The 17,837-nt window shown below is 45.5% G+C and overlaps 1 protein-coding gene across 1 annotated transcript in view; it reads right to left on the bottom strand.

Moving 5' to 3' along the window:
- col7a1l (collagen type VII alpha 1-like) overlaps positions 1 to 17,837 on the bottom strand; it is a 70,269-nt gene that overhangs the window by 40,112 nt on the left and 12,320 nt on the right. Inside the window, exons 3-19 of the mRNA XM_041853214.2 lie at positions 17,142 to 17,322; positions 16,377 to 16,536; positions 14,969 to 15,062; positions 13,684 to 13,857; positions 12,523 to 12,686; positions 10,138 to 10,267; positions 8,062 to 8,178; positions 7,189 to 7,344; positions 6,375 to 6,491; positions 5,882 to 6,028; positions 4,370 to 4,489; positions 2,952 to 3,110; positions 2,593 to 2,706; positions 2,251 to 2,400; positions 1,052 to 1,189; positions 629 to 775; positions 197 to 316 (exon numbers count right to left, since the gene is read on the bottom strand). Coding sequence (XP_041709148.2) covers positions 197 to 316; positions 629 to 775; positions 1,052 to 1,189; positions 2,251 to 2,400; positions 2,593 to 2,706; positions 2,952 to 3,110; positions 4,370 to 4,489; positions 5,882 to 6,028; positions 6,375 to 6,491; positions 7,189 to 7,344; positions 8,062 to 8,178; positions 10,138 to 10,267; positions 12,523 to 12,686; positions 13,684 to 13,857; positions 14,969 to 15,062; positions 16,377 to 16,536; positions 17,142 to 17,322 — 2,388 coding nt within the window. The remainder of the gene's footprint in view (positions 1 to 196; positions 317 to 628; positions 776 to 1,051; positions 1,190 to 2,250; positions 2,401 to 2,592; positions 2,707 to 2,951; positions 3,111 to 4,369; positions 4,490 to 5,881; positions 6,029 to 6,374; positions 6,492 to 7,188; positions 7,345 to 8,061; positions 8,179 to 10,137; positions 10,268 to 12,522; positions 12,687 to 13,683; positions 13,858 to 14,968; positions 15,063 to 16,376; positions 16,537 to 17,141; positions 17,323 to 17,837) is intronic.

The raw sequence follows: 17,837 nt of genomic DNA, 5'->3' as shown, positions 1-17,837 counted from the left end.
TAGTTTTTTTTTTTTTTTTTTTTTTTTTTTCATACCCCCCCCGTGGGAAATAGATTGATTGAGGAAGGATGCATTATTAAGGATTTTGAATGGAGCCATAGCCTGACGTGATCATCTGTGCTGGTGTCATAGCCTGATGTGATTGGCTGTGCTGGTGTCATATCCTGATGTGATTGGCTGTGCTTTGACCTCTGACCTGAGATGTGCCTCCAGGAGAGCAGGTACCCAGAAACCCCGGCAACGCTGATCCAGTTGAGGGTGGTACTGCTGTCTGTGGTGTCCAGCGCTGCGAAGCCGTTCACTTTGGGCAGGTCCACTGGAACATAACACATCCAACACATAAGTGATTAAGAATGGCTACATCGCAGTCAAACTGTGCAGACAAATCACCTTGCATCCCAAATAACTACTCATTATGTGATCAAGATTATCGATTCTGCGCCTCGCCTTCCTCAAACTGATCCCCTCAACTACACTGAATGACTTTAAGATACCTTACTGCTACTTTTTTGGCTAGGTGGTGGTGCTAGGTGAGTAGAGACGTGTGACAGGTCTACATTTTAGTAATTTAGCAGCCGCTCTTATCCAGCGGAATATCTGAGAGGTGTAGCCATAGTTCACTACTCACAGGTGCGTGCAGTGACCAGGAACGGGCTCCCTTCTTGGCCCCCCACCATAGACGCCACCTGGATCTTATAGGCCGAGCTCTCCTGTAACTTAGGGATGGTGAAGGAGGTAGTGGAGGAAGAGACTAGCTGGGACTTCTCATCGTCACCTAGAGGCAGGGAGGCCAACATGCATGGGATATTTATAGGTCGGGACAACAGGATAGCCTACAGCTATTTCACAATGATCTTTCCTTCATTCCTCACATCCTCTCTCCTCACCTTGAAGCAGAACTTAGGTCTGAGGGGAGGTTCCATGTCCTCTAATACAAGAGGGAGGTGAGAGGACGCAAGGAAGCCGGAAAGACAAATTGAGATAGAGCCTACTTGTGAATGTGTGTGTATGTGTGTGTGCGTGTGCATACATGTATGTGTGTGTTCCTCACCATGGAAGGGGCTCCAGGAGATCTTGTAGCCAGTGACCCCAGGTGTTCCCCTCCAGGCCAGTTTGAAGGAGTTGACTCCGACATCCACCACCTTCACCTCCTTGACCGCCTGGATCAGCTCTGATTCTGTCACCGATGCTGACACGACCACATCAAACGGTAGATGTAGGTTAGTTTAAGATAAACAATAGATGTGTGGTGAGATTTCTGCCACAAAATGGCTGCCGTTACATGGATGCTACACATTGGTGGTTCAATGTAGAACGCTTTGAGCATATTCCAGATGCTTACCTTGAATACATATACAATCAATTATCATTATAAATGTTGTGACAATGTTCCTCATTCCACAATACAACAGCCTGGATGGACTTCTTCAATGTAAATTGAATGTACTTTCTGTTAAAAGTTTCTAACAGTAGAAACAAACTCAGGTACAACTATTAGATGATAACAACCATGCCAGGCAGCAGTGACACACACACACACACAGCAGTGGTTAAAACACAAGCCTTAAGTGAAAACAAAGGGAACTGCGGGTAAAATAGCAAGCTCAAAGTAAATGACCCGTCAATCAAACGAGGGCACCACATCCCCTACTTAATTACAATATCAGGACTTCATCCACAGGGCTGTGGGTTATGTAAATGACAGTGACTCAGTGTTACACACTCCATATTTTCCGTATAATGTAGTTACGAAAGTTCAATCAGTAAGGCTGGTCTGAATGGATCATCAATTTTCTCTGTTGTCATTCATTTAAGCATGTAATCGATTGAAATAACAATGGTCTTGTTAAAAACGCACATCTTAGAAATACAATTGTCTTGGAAATACAACGGTGGAGCGTGAGGGCTTCCCATGCATTAGTGTGAGTGCACTACCGACAAGAACTCGTCAACCACTGCTTCCTTGTGTTTCCACGCATTTGGATTTCCAGTATCCAATCAAAGAAATTGCTTTAAAAAAAATCCTTAAATGAGTTTTTGTATACAGCACCTACCAAGCACATTGCTGTGACTGCAGACTTCACTGACGTCATGGGGCGAATCCTAGCTTCCACTTTAGTCAAAATTTCACTTAGTCTCCCAATGACATCAATGCATGCATAAGTGAAAATGTCCAATACCCACCAGCACCACTGCGGGAAAAAAATCATGCACAACTTAGGATTTGCCCCATACTCTCTCTCCAGGTACCTGTGAGCTGTGAGAGGGAGATTTCTGGCCCCTCTGTGTTGCCGTAGACAGCGTGGATGCTAACTATGTAGACCGTCTCTGGGTTGAGGCCCTCAATGCGGTGGAACAGAACGCTGCGGTCCAGATACTGGGACTGGGGAGTGTTGCCATCTGTGTAACACAGCAAATTAAAAGACTCAGGCACGCACACCTATGTGCACACACACACACACACACACACACACACACACACACACACACACACACACACACACACACACACACACTGCAAGTTCACAGGCTACATTCATCTTTGAAATTCAGATAAGGTTATATTTAGGAACAAGAAGCCCAGTACAGTACCGATGTTCCAGGTGAGTTTGTACTCGGTGGACCCCACGATGGGACTCCACTCCACGTCGATGGAGGAACTGGTATAGGAAGTCACTTGGAAGTTAGACACATATCCCAAAGGAGCTAGCGGGCAGAGAAGAGGGAATACAAGGCAACATGACGAAGACGCAGGGAGTCAGGAAGCAGGTGCAGTCAGTGAGTTTAATCGGAACGAACAGAGAATACAAAAACAGGAGTAGAGTCTGAACATGAAAACAGAAAACAATACTGCCTGATGGGTGATACAACGGAGTGCTAGATAAAGGGGAAGTAATCAGGGTAGTGATGAAAATATACTTTACTAGGAAAGGGGTAACGTTTGGACTCACAGGTGCGGAAGGTAGCTGAGACGCCGGGTCCCACCAGCGATCCAAACAGGACGTAGAGAGACAGGACATACTCTGTGTCATGGACAACGTTCTTCAGAAGGTACTCTGTGGTAGAGCCGTTCAGAGCCAGCTGCCTAGGACGGTCCCGACCCACAAACTCTGGAAGAATAACACACACATAACAATGGAGTAGGGGGAAGATTAGGGCCTAAGCCCTGATCTAAGGTCAGTTTAGTGTTTTGCCCATAATGATTTTAGTTAGGAATTGGGGAGGGTAAGCTGATCCTAGATCTGTACATTGGGACAACTTCTACCCTTTGGTGAAAAAAAAGAACCTGCTATTTGAGGGAAACTCCTTTGGACCAATGGAGTGTTCAGTTGAGTTGTGTCTGATGATCTGCAAAATGGCTCACTATGTAGCTTAAATAATATTAGTTAATTAGCCATTAGGTCACTTAATTAATCCCTTAACGACCATTCCATTTAATTTGTCCCTTTCATATTGCTTTTCCAAACACTTACAGCTCATTACAGGCAAATGGACAAAGCACAAAAAATATAAGAGCATTCATTTTTCAAAAATCAAATCAAATCATCTAAAGCAAGTAATTCTACAGACATTGGGATTGTTTGTTGACACCTTTCGTTTCGAAGCTCTGTTGACATTAAAAGCATCCCAAGTTATAAAAAAAAGGCAACCAGTCATGATGAAGAGGATGCCAGAACGAAAACCAACCTCAACCCCAAAATAACTCTCATCATCATCATCATCTCCACCCTAATATCCCTCCATCTTTTCATCTAGCTTGATCAATCCCTTTTCTCTCACTTTCAGACACACACACTCCTCTTTATTCACACATTCCCCCCTTTCCTGTCATCCCCATATGAACATCATCAGAAGCCCGTCCCCTCATTAAAACAACCGACGTATCCCTCCAGCTCTCCTTTTATTTTCCTGTTTTCTGAGGGGGTGGCCATGATGCCAGCTTGTCACATGGAAATGACGCTGGTACTACCGAGTGACAGGGTGGGGAGCCCAGTGCTGGCATTTCAAAGGATCCGTGTCGTGTCACCACTGGGACGCTCAGAGGGGTGACATCAAATACCCCCCCGTCACATTATTTTACCCATAACCCCGCTGCAGAATCTTCCTCCAATCATGTTCTAGTGATGCTGATTTTGATAGACATGATGAGACAGAGGGATGGTAGGTAGGTAGGTACACAGCTCCATAGACACTTCTGGAGATCTGAGAGGATTGGACAGGGATAAGCGATATGGTAAAAAATTCCACCTAGCCTATCAAATCAAATCCCCTCAGGTCTCCACAAGTGTCTAAGGGGTAGGTTGTTTTTTTTTGGCAAGGATTTGTTTTGTTTTGTGCAAGTGTGTATTGTGTAGAGGTGAGAGGTCACCTGGAGTGGGGCCCCAGGCTAGTCTGTAACCGGTGGCCCCGGGGACAGAGTTCCAGGAGACCACAGCACTGTCGGTGTTCACTGCCGATGCCTTCAGACTCTGGACTGCACTGCTCTCCACTGGCACAGAGAGAGGGGAGAGAGAGAGAGGAAAGAGAGAGAGAGAGAGAGAGAGAGAGAGAGAGAGAGAGAGAGAGAGAGAGGGGAGAGAGAGGGGAGAGAGAGAGGAGAAAGAGGGAAGAGAAAGAGAGGAGAGAGAGAAAGGAGAGCGAGAGGGGAGAGAGAGAGAGAGAGAGAGAGAGAGAGGAGAGAGAGAGAGAGGAGAGAGAGAAGTGGGAGAGGGGAGAGAGAGAGGAGAGAGAGGGCAGAGACAGAGAGGATCGAGAGGGCAGAGACAGAGAGACAGAGAGAGGGGAGAGAGAAAGGAGAGAGAGAGGAGAGACAGAGAAAGGAAAGAGAAAGAGAAGAGAGAGAGAGGAGAAAGAAAGAGAGGAGAGAGAGAGGAGAGACAGAGAAGAGAGAGAAAGAGAGGAGAGAGAGAGTGGAGAGAGAAAGAGGAGAGAGGGAGCGGGGAAGAGAGGGGAGAGAGAGGGGAGAGAGGGGAGAGACAGAGGAGAGAGAGAGGAGAGACAGCGAGAGGAGAGAGAAGAGAGAGGAGAGACAGACAGAGAGGAGAGACAGGAGAGACAGAGAGGAGAGAGAGAGAGGAGAGAGAAAGACAGGAGAGAGAGAGAGAGGAGAGAGAAAGAGAGGAGAGAGAGAGGAGAGAGAGAGGGGGAGAGAGAGAGAGGATAGACAGAGAGAGAAGAGAGAGAGAGGAGAGAGAGAGGGAAGAGAGAGAGTGGAGAGACAGAGAGAGGGGGGAGAGAGAGAGGGGAGAGAGAGAGGGGAGAGACAGAGGAGAGAGAGAGGGGGGAGAAAGGGGAGGGAAAGGGCAGAGACAGAGAGGAGAGAGAGAGGAGAGACAGAGAGAGGGGAGAGAGAGAGGAGAGAGAGAGGAGAGAGAGAGGGGAGAGAGAGGGGAGAGAGAGAGGGGGGAGAGAGGGGAGAGACAGAGAGGAGAGAGGGAATAGAGAGAGAGAGAGGGGAGCGAGAGTGGATGGGTTATGATTTGTTCCCTGAGAGTTTAGAGAACAACATACTATTGTAGACAGGCTTCACTTAAACCTAGAGTCTGGAATCGAAAAACAACAAAATGGCCACCCTGTCACTTGCTTTGGCTTATATTCTGGCTTCTGATGGGGTAAAACAGTACAACTAAGCTGATGAGGCATTTATTCGTTAAACGTGGATGTACCAAATCCCAGATTACCCCTTTAACACTCATTATGGATAGAACGTTACTCATTGAACAGCTGCATGATAAAGGGAGAGTGCCTCGGCCGGCACACTGCTAGGGCTCTGGTCAAAAGTAGTGTATTATGTAGCTAATAGGGTGCCATTTGGGACGCAACCATAATGTTCAAAAGTTGACTCATCCTGTGCATAGCCCCAGTGTCCATGGTAACTCACGTGTCTTGGCTGGGGTAGAGGTGACAGGGCCCTCGATGTCCACAAAGATGGGGTTGATGGTGATGGTGTACTCAGTGCCTTGGTGGAGGCCCTGGATCATGTAGAAGTTATAGGTCTCCCCCAGGTTCACGTTCTCTCTATGGCCATCTGGTGGTGGAAGAGGGGAGGGGGGTTGGGTAGCTGTGATCTTAGGTGACCTCCAGATCTGGGTCAAATACATACACTATGTCAAAGTCATTGTGTATCTGTATGTAGTCTGTATGTAGTGTGTATATAGTCTCTATGCAGACTGTATGTAGTCTGTATGTAGTCTCTATGTAGTCTCTATGTTGTCTCTATGTAGTTGTATATGGTCTGTATGTAGTTGTATATAGTGTGTATGCAGACTGTATGTAGTCTGGTAACTTCAAAGACACAGTGTCTGAGTGGTCAATGTGTGTTCAGTGTGTCTTCTGGTGACCTTGGTAACACACTGCTAATAGGGTCCCAGTACCTGAGGAGGACCAGGTGAGGCGATACCCCGAGGCCCCCTTCACTGAGCCCCAGCGGGCCTGGACTGTGTCTGTGGTGGCGTTTTGGACCAGGAACTGCTGCACTGGCACCAGTTTCACTGCAGAATAAATATAGACACACACACACACACACACACACACACACACACACACACACACACACACACACAGAGAGTCTCAGTTAGGGGAGGAACACTAATGAATACATTCCTGTTTATTTAATATTTACATAAATTATAAAAAATGTAATCTGAGGCAGTACAGACAAACTGCATCACACACATATAGTGAAATACCTGACCACAGCCTCAGAAATCTGATCAGCATGTTGGGAGAAGCTACACTGACACTTAGTGGACAATCATAGAAAAACAACTTATTACATAGTCAGAAAGGTGTGAAATAGGGCACTAAGGTTCTATTGAAACCTAGATTTCATAGGCTATTGACTTCGATTGTATTTTCAAGATCCCTTTCAAAGGCAATGGAAGCATCCTGATTTTCCACCATTTTCTAGAAGTGTTCCACAACTTGTAAACTCCCACTCATTGATTTAAAAGCATAGGATTGGTTTGAGGCAGGTAGACTAGCGGTTAAGAGTGTTGGGCCAGTAACCAAAAGGTTACTAGTTTCGAATCCCTGTGCCGACTAGGTGAACAAAATCTGTCGATGTGCCCTCGAGCAAGGCACTCAACCCTAATAGCGCCTGTATATCTCTCTGGATAAAGGTGTCTGCTAAATTACTCAAATGTAAAATTCTAGCCCTTGGTGGACACATTCAGCAAGGTCACTTACGTGTTTTGCCGACGATCGAGACAGGTTCGCTGGGGCCCTGGGGGTAGACAGCATAGATACTGACGGTGTACTTCTTATCCTCCTCCAAGCTGTCAATCACATGGGAGGAGGTGTCGCCGCGCAGCACCTGCTCATAGGTCAGCCCTGGCCTGCTGGCTGCATGGGGTTACGACACAATTAATCTTTTGTGGACAGACTACTTAAACATAAACCAAATTACGCTGGATTATAGTTCTGGGTTTACCGAGTTTAGGACAAAATAGGTATCCCTGTTACATTCTGTACCAGAAGTGAAAACTACCTTCAATAAAGACAATTATAAATTCTGTACTGGGTATTACATTTGTTATAACACCCAAAGACAATGAGAGCCATGACATCAAGTAGAGAAATATGTGAAGGGATTATGACTAAATATGTATCCCTGTCTAATTCTGTAGCCTTCGCAGTGTCAAAGTTGTTATGACACCGCAAGAGACGGGGGAATCAGAGGCATGATATCTAGTAAAGAAAATGTGAAGGGCTTTACAATGAGATATGTATAGCCCTTTCAACTTCTGTACCTGGTGTCTAAGTTCTTGTAAAACCCCAAGAGACCGGCATATGATATGAAGCCTCAATTAAACTGAAATAACTATGGTAACCAGACCTGGGTTCAAATACTCAAATAATTTAAAATACCTTAGCTGTGGTTGATTAAGGTTGTCTACTGCAATGGACCCATAGAAAAGTCCCAAAAGTATAAACTTCGCCCGCCTGGCACTCTTGACCCGCTAAAGCAAACACTACAAGTATCTGAAATATATATTATTCGAACCCAAGTCTGGATGAGACTAATGATGTGGTGTAATGTCAATACAGGAGTCAACTCACATCTGGGGATGAAGATATTGTATCCCTCGAGCTTCCCTAGAGGTGGTGTCCATGCCAACCTCAGAGAGAAGAGGCCCTCCTCGATCACACGGAAGTTGGAGACAGGAGGCACAGGGGCTAAGTCAGAGAAAGGAAAATATGTTTTAACGTTGAGTATATTTGAAATTGCATGTGTATATGCAAAATGCCTGGTTGTAAATGAGCACAGGTAATGTGATGTGTACGTTTCAATGTGGGTAAACGTCTGCATGTAGACTGAGTATACATGTGGATCTATATTTACAATACTACTGTATGTGAGTGTGTTCACCAGGTGTTTGTTTGAGAATATGCTCATCAATATTTACCTGTGTGTGCGTGCGAGCTAGTGTGTGTGTACAGTGGGGAAAAAAAGTATTTAGTCAGCCACCAATTGTGCAAGTTCTACCACTTAAAAAGATGAGAGAGGCCTGTAATTTTCATCATAGGTACACGTCAACTATGACAGACAAAATGAGAAAAAAAATCCAGAAAATCACATTGTAGGATTTTTAATGAATTTATTTGCAAATTATGGTTGAAAATAAGTATTTGGTCAATAACAAAAGTTTCTCAATACTTTGTTATATACCCTTTGTTGGCAATGACACAGGTCAAACGTTTTCTGTAAGTGTTCACAAGGTTTTCACACACTGTTGCTGGTATTTTGGCCCATTCCTCCATGCAGATCTCCTCTAGAGCAGTGATGTTTTGGGGCTGTCGCTGGGCAACACGGACTTTCAACTCCCTCCAAAGATTTTCTATGGGGTTGAGATGTGGAGACTGGCTAGGCCACTCCAGGACCTTGAAATGCTTATTACGAAGCCACTCCTTCGTTGCCCGGGCGGTGTGTTTGGGATCATTGTCATGCTGAAAGACCCAGCCACGTTTCATCTTCAATGCCCTTGCTGATGGAAGGAGGTTTTCAATCAAAATCTCATGATACATGGCCCCATTCATTCTTTCCTTTACACGGATCAGTCGTCCTGGTCCCTTTGCAGAAAAACAGCCCCAAAGCATGATGTTTCCACCCCCATGCTTCACAGTAGGTATGGTGTTCTTTGGATGCAACTCAGCATTCTTTGTCCTCCAAACACGACGAGTTGAGTTTTTACCAAAAAGTTATATTTTGGTTTCATCTGACCATATGACATTCTCCCAATCCTCTTCTGGATCATCCAAATGCACTCTAGCAAACTTCAGACGGGCCTGGACATGTACTGGCTTAAGCAGGGGGACACATCTTGCACTGCATGATTTGAGTCCCTGGCGGCGTAGTGTGTTACTGATGGTAGGCTTTGTTACTTTGGTCCCAGCTCTCTGCAGGTCATTCACTAGGTCCCCCCGTGTGGTTCTGGGATTTTTGCTCACCGTTCTTGTGATCATTTTGACCCCACGGGGTGAGATCTTGCATGGAGCCCCAGATCGAGGGAGATTATCAGTGGTCTTGTATGTCTTCCATTTCCTAATAATTGCTCCCACAGTTGATTAATTCAAACCAAGCTGCTTACCTATTGCAGATTCAGTCTTCCCAGCCTGGTGCAGGTCTACAATTTTGTTTCTGGTGTCCTTTGACAGCTCTTTGGTCTTGGCCATAGTGGAGTTTGGAGTGTGACTGTTTGAGGTTGTGGACAGGTGTCTTTTATACTGATAACAAGTTCAAACAGGTGCCATTAATACAGGTAACGAGTGGAGGACAGAGGAGCCTCTTAAAGAAGAAGTTACAGGTCTGTGAGAGCCAGAAATCTTGCTTGTTTGTAGGTGACCAAATACTTATTTTCCACCATCATTTGCAAATAAATTCATTAAAAAGCCTACAATGTGATTTTCTGGATTTTTTTTCCTCAATTTGTCTGTCATAGTTGACGTGTACCTATGATGAAAATTACAGGCCTCTCTCATCTTTTTAAGTGGGAGAACTTGCACAATTGGTGGCTGACTAAATACTTTTTTCCCCCACTGTATGTGTGTGTGTGTGTGTGCGTGCACGCTCGTGTGCGAGCATAGGTGCATGTCTGTGTGTGTGGGATTGTTGATGTTAGTGCCTCTGTAACCCACGTGTCTGTGTGATGATGGTGGCAGAGTCTCCAATGAGGCCGGGGTAGATAGCGTAGACAGTCAGAGAGTACTCTGTCTTAGGAGTCAGCTCTGTCACTAGAGATGTCCTCTCATCACCTTTCAGATCAATCTGATACGACACACACAGGACAGGGAGAGAGAGAGGGGCAGGGAGAGAGAGCGGGAGAGGGACAGGGAGAGAGAGAGAGAGGGACAGGGAGAGGGACAGGGAGAATGAGAGGGAGCGGGAGAGAGGGAGAGAAGGAGAGAGGGAGAGGTTTGAGTGAAATGGGTAAGGGTGTTTGTGGGGATTGTTTTGTGTGGGTGTGTGCGTGTGTACGTGTGTATTCAGGAACTGTATCATCACTAGAATCACTCTACTCTGTAATCATTCTACACCAGTCTTTCATCACTCAGTGTATCATCACTAGAATCACTCTACTCTGTAATCATTCTACACCAGTCTTTCATCACTCAGTGTATCATCACTATAATCACTCTACTCTGTAATCATTCTACACCAGTCTTTCATCACTCAGTGTATCATCACTAGAATCACTCTACTCTGTAATCATTCTACACCAGTCTTTCATCACTCAGTGTATCATCACTAGAATCACTCTACTCTGTAATCATTCTACACCGGTCTTTCATCACTAGAATCACTCTACTCTGTAATCATTATACACCGGTCTTTCACCACTCAGTCAGCCGTTGCATATATTTGTTCTTTCCCAGCACCACCTGATTCAGCTATACAAGGGCATGATAATTAGAGGAATCAGTTGGAATAGAACTGATATGTGCAACAGCTGTAGGGCGGCAGGTAGCCTAGCGGTTAGAGTGTTGGGCAAGTAACTGAAAGGTCGTTGGTTCGAATACCGGAGCAGTCAAGGTGAAAAACCTGTCGATGTGCCCTTGAGCAAGGCACTTAACCCTAATTTGCGCCAGGGGCGACGTACTACTATGGCTGACTTTGTAAAACAACACGTTTCACTGCACCTATGTATGTAACAATAAAACACTTTATTTTTAACGTCAGGGTTAGAAAACATTTTTTATATTCCACAGTACTCTTTCAAATCTCTTTCAAATACATCTCAACCCTATCGCATCCATCCTCTCCTCTGTGACTTCACCACCCAATACACAATTTATGTAATGCCTGCATAGTTTGATTGTCCCTGCAGGAATGGTTCTGTTAGAGAATGCTAAAGTATCTTTCTCCAGAGTTCTATAGCAGTGTCATAGCAAGGACAAACACACAACCCACTCTGAGAATCCAGTGCTGCACCCTGTGGCTCTGGTAAGGCTGTAGAAAATCACTGAGAGAAAACACACAATGGGAAAAGATTCCATGCCTGCGAGACAAAGACAAAACACGCACGTACGGGCACACACACACACACACACACACACACACACACCAGACTATACAAAACAAAGACTAAGAATGTGAATGTCACAATATAGTTCAGAAGAAAGGGTCAGCAGATGTACACATGGAACACAAACACACACACACTCCACAACAAATAGTGTAGTGTACAGTACATTATAGTACATTACAGTACATTACAATACATTACAATACATTACAATACAGTACATTACAGTACAGTACATTACAGTACATTACAGTACATTACAATACAGTACATTAGACTACATTACAATACATTACAATACAGTACATTACAGTACATTATAGTACATTACAGTACATTACAGTACATTACAATACAGTACATTAGACTACATTACATTGTAAAGCTCAAGGTCATTGTGATATTGCTTTCTGATTTTCTCTCACTGCATACTAGTGACACACACACACACACACACACACACACACACACACACACACACACACACACACACACACACACACACACACACACTTAGTCCACAGCTCTATCTAGCAGTATCCTGCTGTGGTCAGTCTCTGTACTCAGCACCATCTGGTCCTGGGCCACAATATCCTGTCACCTCTCACATCCCATCCCCCATCCCCCTGCCACCTTACTCACCTTCCACCCCCCTACCAGGTTCACTTATCTCAGCTCACTCCTTACCCTCCCAACAAGATTTCGGGTCAGTTCAGTTTCCAATGCAGTCAATTGTTTTCAAGTGTTTTCAATTAAATTCCTGACTGAATTGAAAAACTGAATTGACCTCAACCATACCTTCCTCCCAGGCATTTACCCAGGTGGTTTGACACCTAATATCCTATTTTAGCCCATTGTCTGAGCTGGCATTCAGCATTTACCCAGGTGGTTTGACACCTAATATCCTATTTTAGCCCATCGTCTGAGCTGGCATTCAGAATTTAGCCACCGTTATTACCACAACATCTCAACCACTAAACAAACCCCTCCCCCTCACCTGTGTCTGCAGGCTGGGCAGCAGCTGTCCCTTGGGGCTGAGGGGGGTCACCAGGAGGCGGTAGCCGGTGACGTCCCCGGTGGCCTGGCTCCAGGTCAGCCTGAGACTGCTGTAGTTTAGCTCACTCACCTGGAGGTCCCGGGGACCCACCACACGCTCCTCCACTGATGGGGGAGAGAGAAGGATGGAGGGGAGAGAAGGAGAGAGAGAGAAGGATGGAGTGGAGAGAAGGATGGAGTGGAGAGAAGGATGGAGAGAAGGATGGAGTGGAGAGAAGGATGGAGTGGAGAGAAGGATGGAGAGAAGGATGGAGTGGAGAGAAGGATGGAGTGGAGAGAAGGATGGAGTGGAGAGAAGGATGGAGAGAAGGATGGAGTGGAGAGAAGGAGAGAGAGAAGGATGGAGTGGAGAGAAGGAGAGAGAGAAGGATGGAGTGGAGAGAAGGATGGAGTGGAGAGAAGGATGGAGAGAAGGATGGAGTGGAGAGAAGGATGGAGTGGAGAGAAGGATGGAGTGGAGAGAAGGATGGAGTGGAGAGAAGGATGGAGTGGAGAGAAGGAGAGAGAGAAGGATGGAGTGGGGAGAAGGATGGAGTGGAGAGAATGAGAAGGATGGAGAGAAGGATGGAGGGGAGAGAAGGATGGAGTGGAGAGAATGAGAGAGAGAAGGATGGAGTGGGGAGAAGGATGGAGTGGAGAGAGGGAGAGAGAGAAGGATGGAGTGGAGAGAAGGATGGAGTGGAAAGGAGAGAGAGAAGGATGGAGTGGAGAGAAGGATGGAGTGGGGAGAAGGATGGAGTGGAGAGAAGGATGGAGAGAAGGATGGAGGGGAGAGAAGGACAGATAGGGGATGAAACATGAAGAGCACACAGAGTATGCACCAGACACCACTAAACAAAAGAACATGTTTAAATGTATCCGCATATACAATGGCCATGGCCAGTACAGCTGCCATCTAGCCACACTACACAAACGTACCTATGTTGAGGGAGCTAATGTTCAGCATAGCAGTACATCTCTGGGCATTCTCAGGAGTAGGTACTTTCAAAGTTGCCCTTAACCACTGATACAGGGTCAGATTATTTTCACCCCTCTAATGGTTAGGGTTACGATTGGAGGTGAGTAATCTGATCCTGGAACAGTGGTTGGAGCTAATTCTCACCGGCCGGGGTGTGTTTGATGGGGCGTGGGGGTTCAGAGGCGGTGAAACAGATTCTTCGGGACAGTTTGGGCAGGAGAGGATCCAGGAGAGAGAAGTCAGCGGCTAGCAACAGGTGTTCCTCATGGGGCTCGGTCACAATCTTCCTCAGCTCTGATTCATCAGCTCCTCTCACCCCTAGGAGAAGCATAGAAATAGAAAAGCTAGAACGGACATAGTTGTAAAATCTATAGGATATTTTCAGTACATCCAATATGGCACCACAAAAGCATTCAGCAGTGCAAAAAAAACTACAAGATATAATGTTTTCAGACTACTAGAGAGAGAGTAGTATAGTATATCTATCTATTAATTTCGTTCATTAGTTAGCATTGATCTATCATAGTGTCCATTTGTCATGGCAAAGTACTGTACAGCGCATTAAGTGAATCTCGTTCCATTCTAAATATGATTAGCGAGACACAATGTTCTGTTAACTGCTCATGCTATTAGAGAGTGTCAAGGGGTTTAGAGTGATGGAGCTCATGCAATATGCTGAGATGAGAGATATATCCTTAGACACACACATACACCACATGCACGCAGACACACACACACTCACATGCATGCACACACACACACACTCACACTCACGCACGCACACACACACAATCCCCCCCCCCCTCCCACCACAGACACACACACCATAAGGCGCTGCCAGATCACCTCCCCCTGCTCTAGCGGTGTAGAGTACTATGTAGTACTTGAGTTAGCTGGCTCTGTCCAGCTGTGTCAGACAGAGACCAGCTAGCTGATCAGATTGATGCTTCCCTCTATGGGGATGATGTTTGCCAGGACCTGGCCTCCGTGTCAGGGGGGAGGGGGTGCACAGAAAAGCCTGATGAAAAATCACCGTAATTAGCTCACCACTGGCTAATGAGCTGTAATTTTTTCCCGTCTCTGGGCTAAGGACAGCAAAGACACACTCACTGCACATGACAATGTATGGCTATGTAGTGTGTGCAGTCACACACTGGTAGATAGGTCATGTAGGGCATGAAGTGTAAGCAATATGCAGTACTTACAAACACTTATGGACACACGGTCACTGATACACAGAGGCACACACGTAAGCTCAACACACACATAATCACACACTTGCAAATCCACGCACACACACTTCAATGACATTCCATGAATACTACATTAATTTCTCACCTAAGGCACTGCAGATAGGTAGGCTGGATAAAATCTCCAGGACGCTGCAGGGATGTTTTATGAATATACAATCACAGCGTTCCAGACTCACCCACTGCGTAGATAGAGATCCCACTGTCTGTGACAGCCTTGGCCGGCCCATCCACCTGGTCATCCGAACGGCCGTTTGTGATCAGAACAGCAATCTGCAAACAACATGGAAAATTGAATCAAACTAGTTCTATGTTACAGTTCTACCAGAATATACAACTACAATCCGTATTTACTGAAAGGGTATTTTCAATATTAACACACAATTGCTTAGAACTAGACAAACTAGACCCGCCCTAAGAGTGGCGCAGCGGTCTAAGGCGCTGCATCTCTGTGATTGAGGCGTCACTACCGACCCCCTGGTTCGATTCCAGGCTGTATCACAACCGGCCGTGATTGGGAGTCCCATAGGGCTGCGCACAATTGGCCCAGTGTCGTCCGGGTTTGGCTGGTGTAAATAAGAATTTGTTCTTAACTGACTTGCCTAGTTAAATAAAGGTAAAATTAAAAATAATTAAAATAAGAGGAAATACCTAAATGAGTATTTTCAATAGCGAAACACAATAACATAGAAATGGACTAACGAGACCTGTTCTCATAGGAAATATGAAAATTAGTATTTTAAAAGCAACACACAATAGCATAGAACTAGATTAACTAGATCTTCCTTCATAGGGAGTACACTTGCCCTTATTGGAAATACCACATTACCATGCACACAAAAAACAAGCTCTGTCCTTAGAGATATTTGACATGTTTTAACTCATAATTGCATGCATAATGCAATAGCGCAGTGTGAGACTTAAAACACAACGGAATGATAATTCCCCATTATGAAAAATTCACTGCAGTTTGTCGAAAGTTCAGGCCCCAATCGGGGGTGAGAGCACATCAATATGCACCTGATGTGGCTACGGTGTGTGTGCTCAGCCTTCCGAGTGGTGAAATCAAATATGTCAACCTAATCCTGCTCTCTCTCTCTGCCACATCAGCTGTGCTTCAGCATGACTTGAAGTGTGTGTGTGTGTGTGTGTGTGTGTGACTTGCAGTGTGTGTGTGTGTGTGTGTGTGTGTGTGTGTGTGTGACTTGCAGTGTGTGTGTGTGTGTGTGACTTGCAGGGCTGCGAAGAATCTCAATGACTGACATGTTATAGCAGGTGCAGTGTAACACTTCAAGGAGAAGTGCAGTTGCTAACAGTGGAGGCTGCTGAGGGGAGGACGGCTCATAATAACGGCCGGAACGGAGCAAATGGAATGGCATCAAACACCTGGAAACCCTATGTTTGATGTATTTGACACCATTCCACTGATTCCGCTCCAGTCATTACCACAAGCCCGTTCTCCCCAATTAAGGTGCCACCAACCTCCTGTGGTTGCAAACTATCAGATCTCACAACGCCTGGAGAAGGGTTTAACATCCCAGGAACCACATATGATATAGCAATCTCATGAGATGTACAGTAGTTAACCTTGGGGGTATTGTCCCTGGTGATAGCCGCACTGAAGACATAATCCACCAGGAACTGGAGGGCGTCGCCCGTTCGACTGGCCCCGCCTTCAAAGGGGAGGTCCTTCACTGCCCTCAGGACCTCCTCTAGACTGCTGTAGTCTGTTAGGGCAATACGCATCCTGGAGACAGTGAGAGACAGAGACAGAGACAGAGAGAGAGAAAGAGAGAGAGAGAGAGTGAGAGAGTGAGAGAGTGAGAGAGAGAGAGAGAGAGAGAGAGAGAGAGAGAGAGAGAGAGAGAGAGAGCAGAAGAGTCATTCCTGGGTTGTGGGTGGATCAGCCAGTCTAGACTGATTAGTATGAAAATGTATGCATTCACTAACTGTAAGTCGCTCTGGATAAGAGCGTCTGCTAAATGACTAAAATGTAAAAATGAAAATTAGCAGTGAGGCTCTATGGAGCCTAACAGAGGCTAATACAGACAGAACAAAAGTCCCTGAGCTTCTTTGAACTCTGAACTGAAGTCTTTAGGAATTCACTGAAGAGGTTTTAGACACAGCCAAAGCAGTAACACCAATTATTGGCTGATTCAACTAATTATTGAAGACTATGACTAGTTAATTAGTTAAATCAGGTGTACCAAAAGCCTGCCATTGGCTTTTGCAGGGTCAGATTTCCTACCCCTGGGGAGAGGGATAGAGGAACGTAAATACATAAATGTTCCTAAGTAACCTTAGCTCTTTGCGGATAACATTGCCCAACCCTGCAGACCTAACCATAGAGACCTGGGTATATCTCCGTAGACGGTGACTCCAAAGCGAATGCCCTCGGACCCCACCACACTGTCCTGAAAGGAATTAATGATGGCCGAGATGAAGTCTTTAACCCAGGAGAAGCTGGTCTGGCCCACGCCCCAAGACTCATCCACCAAGAACACAAGGTCTGCAGGCTCTGCCGTCCGACATGCTGGGGGAAGAACAGATATATGGCTGGTTTAGTGTTAGGGTTGCAAAATCCATTACCTTTCCCAAAATTCCCATGTTTTCCAGAAATCCGGGTTGGAGGATTGTAGATTTCCTGCTTGGATGTCTATATATCAGTCTGCATTCAGTATGTACGTCTCTGCATCAATTCCATTAAATATTTTAGTTGAGTGGGATTTCTCTCAGCCTCGGGGCACAATGAAGGCCAGATGAACTGAGTGTTGGCACCTGTCATTTCATTAGAGAATAGAAGGCAAAACCAAGAAGAAAAATACTGTCTTTATTCAAACTGAATTCCAAAGCCTTCTCCTTCCTTTAATGTAGCTTTATTTCACCTGCTCTTCCACCTTTCATGTTTTATTCTCTGTGAAACCAGAAAAGGATGAACTATACTGGTGCCAATGCTGGCTAAATCAAGAACCAACTCAATTGATCTGTTTCTGTCCACGCTCCAGGGTGAAGTTTCCACTAGGTACAGATCTAGGATTTCAGTTTCCT

The sequence above is a fragment of the Coregonus clupeaformis genome, chromosome 28, assembly GCF_020615455.1.
Source record: "Coregonus clupeaformis isolate EN_2021a chromosome 28, ASM2061545v1, whole genome shotgun sequence".
NCBI classification, from domain to species: Eukaryota; Metazoa; Chordata; class Actinopteri; order Salmoniformes; family Salmonidae; genus Coregonus; species Coregonus clupeaformis.
Note: the sequence above shows the minus strand (reverse complement) of the source record. Positions and strands in the feature narration are given on the sequence as shown.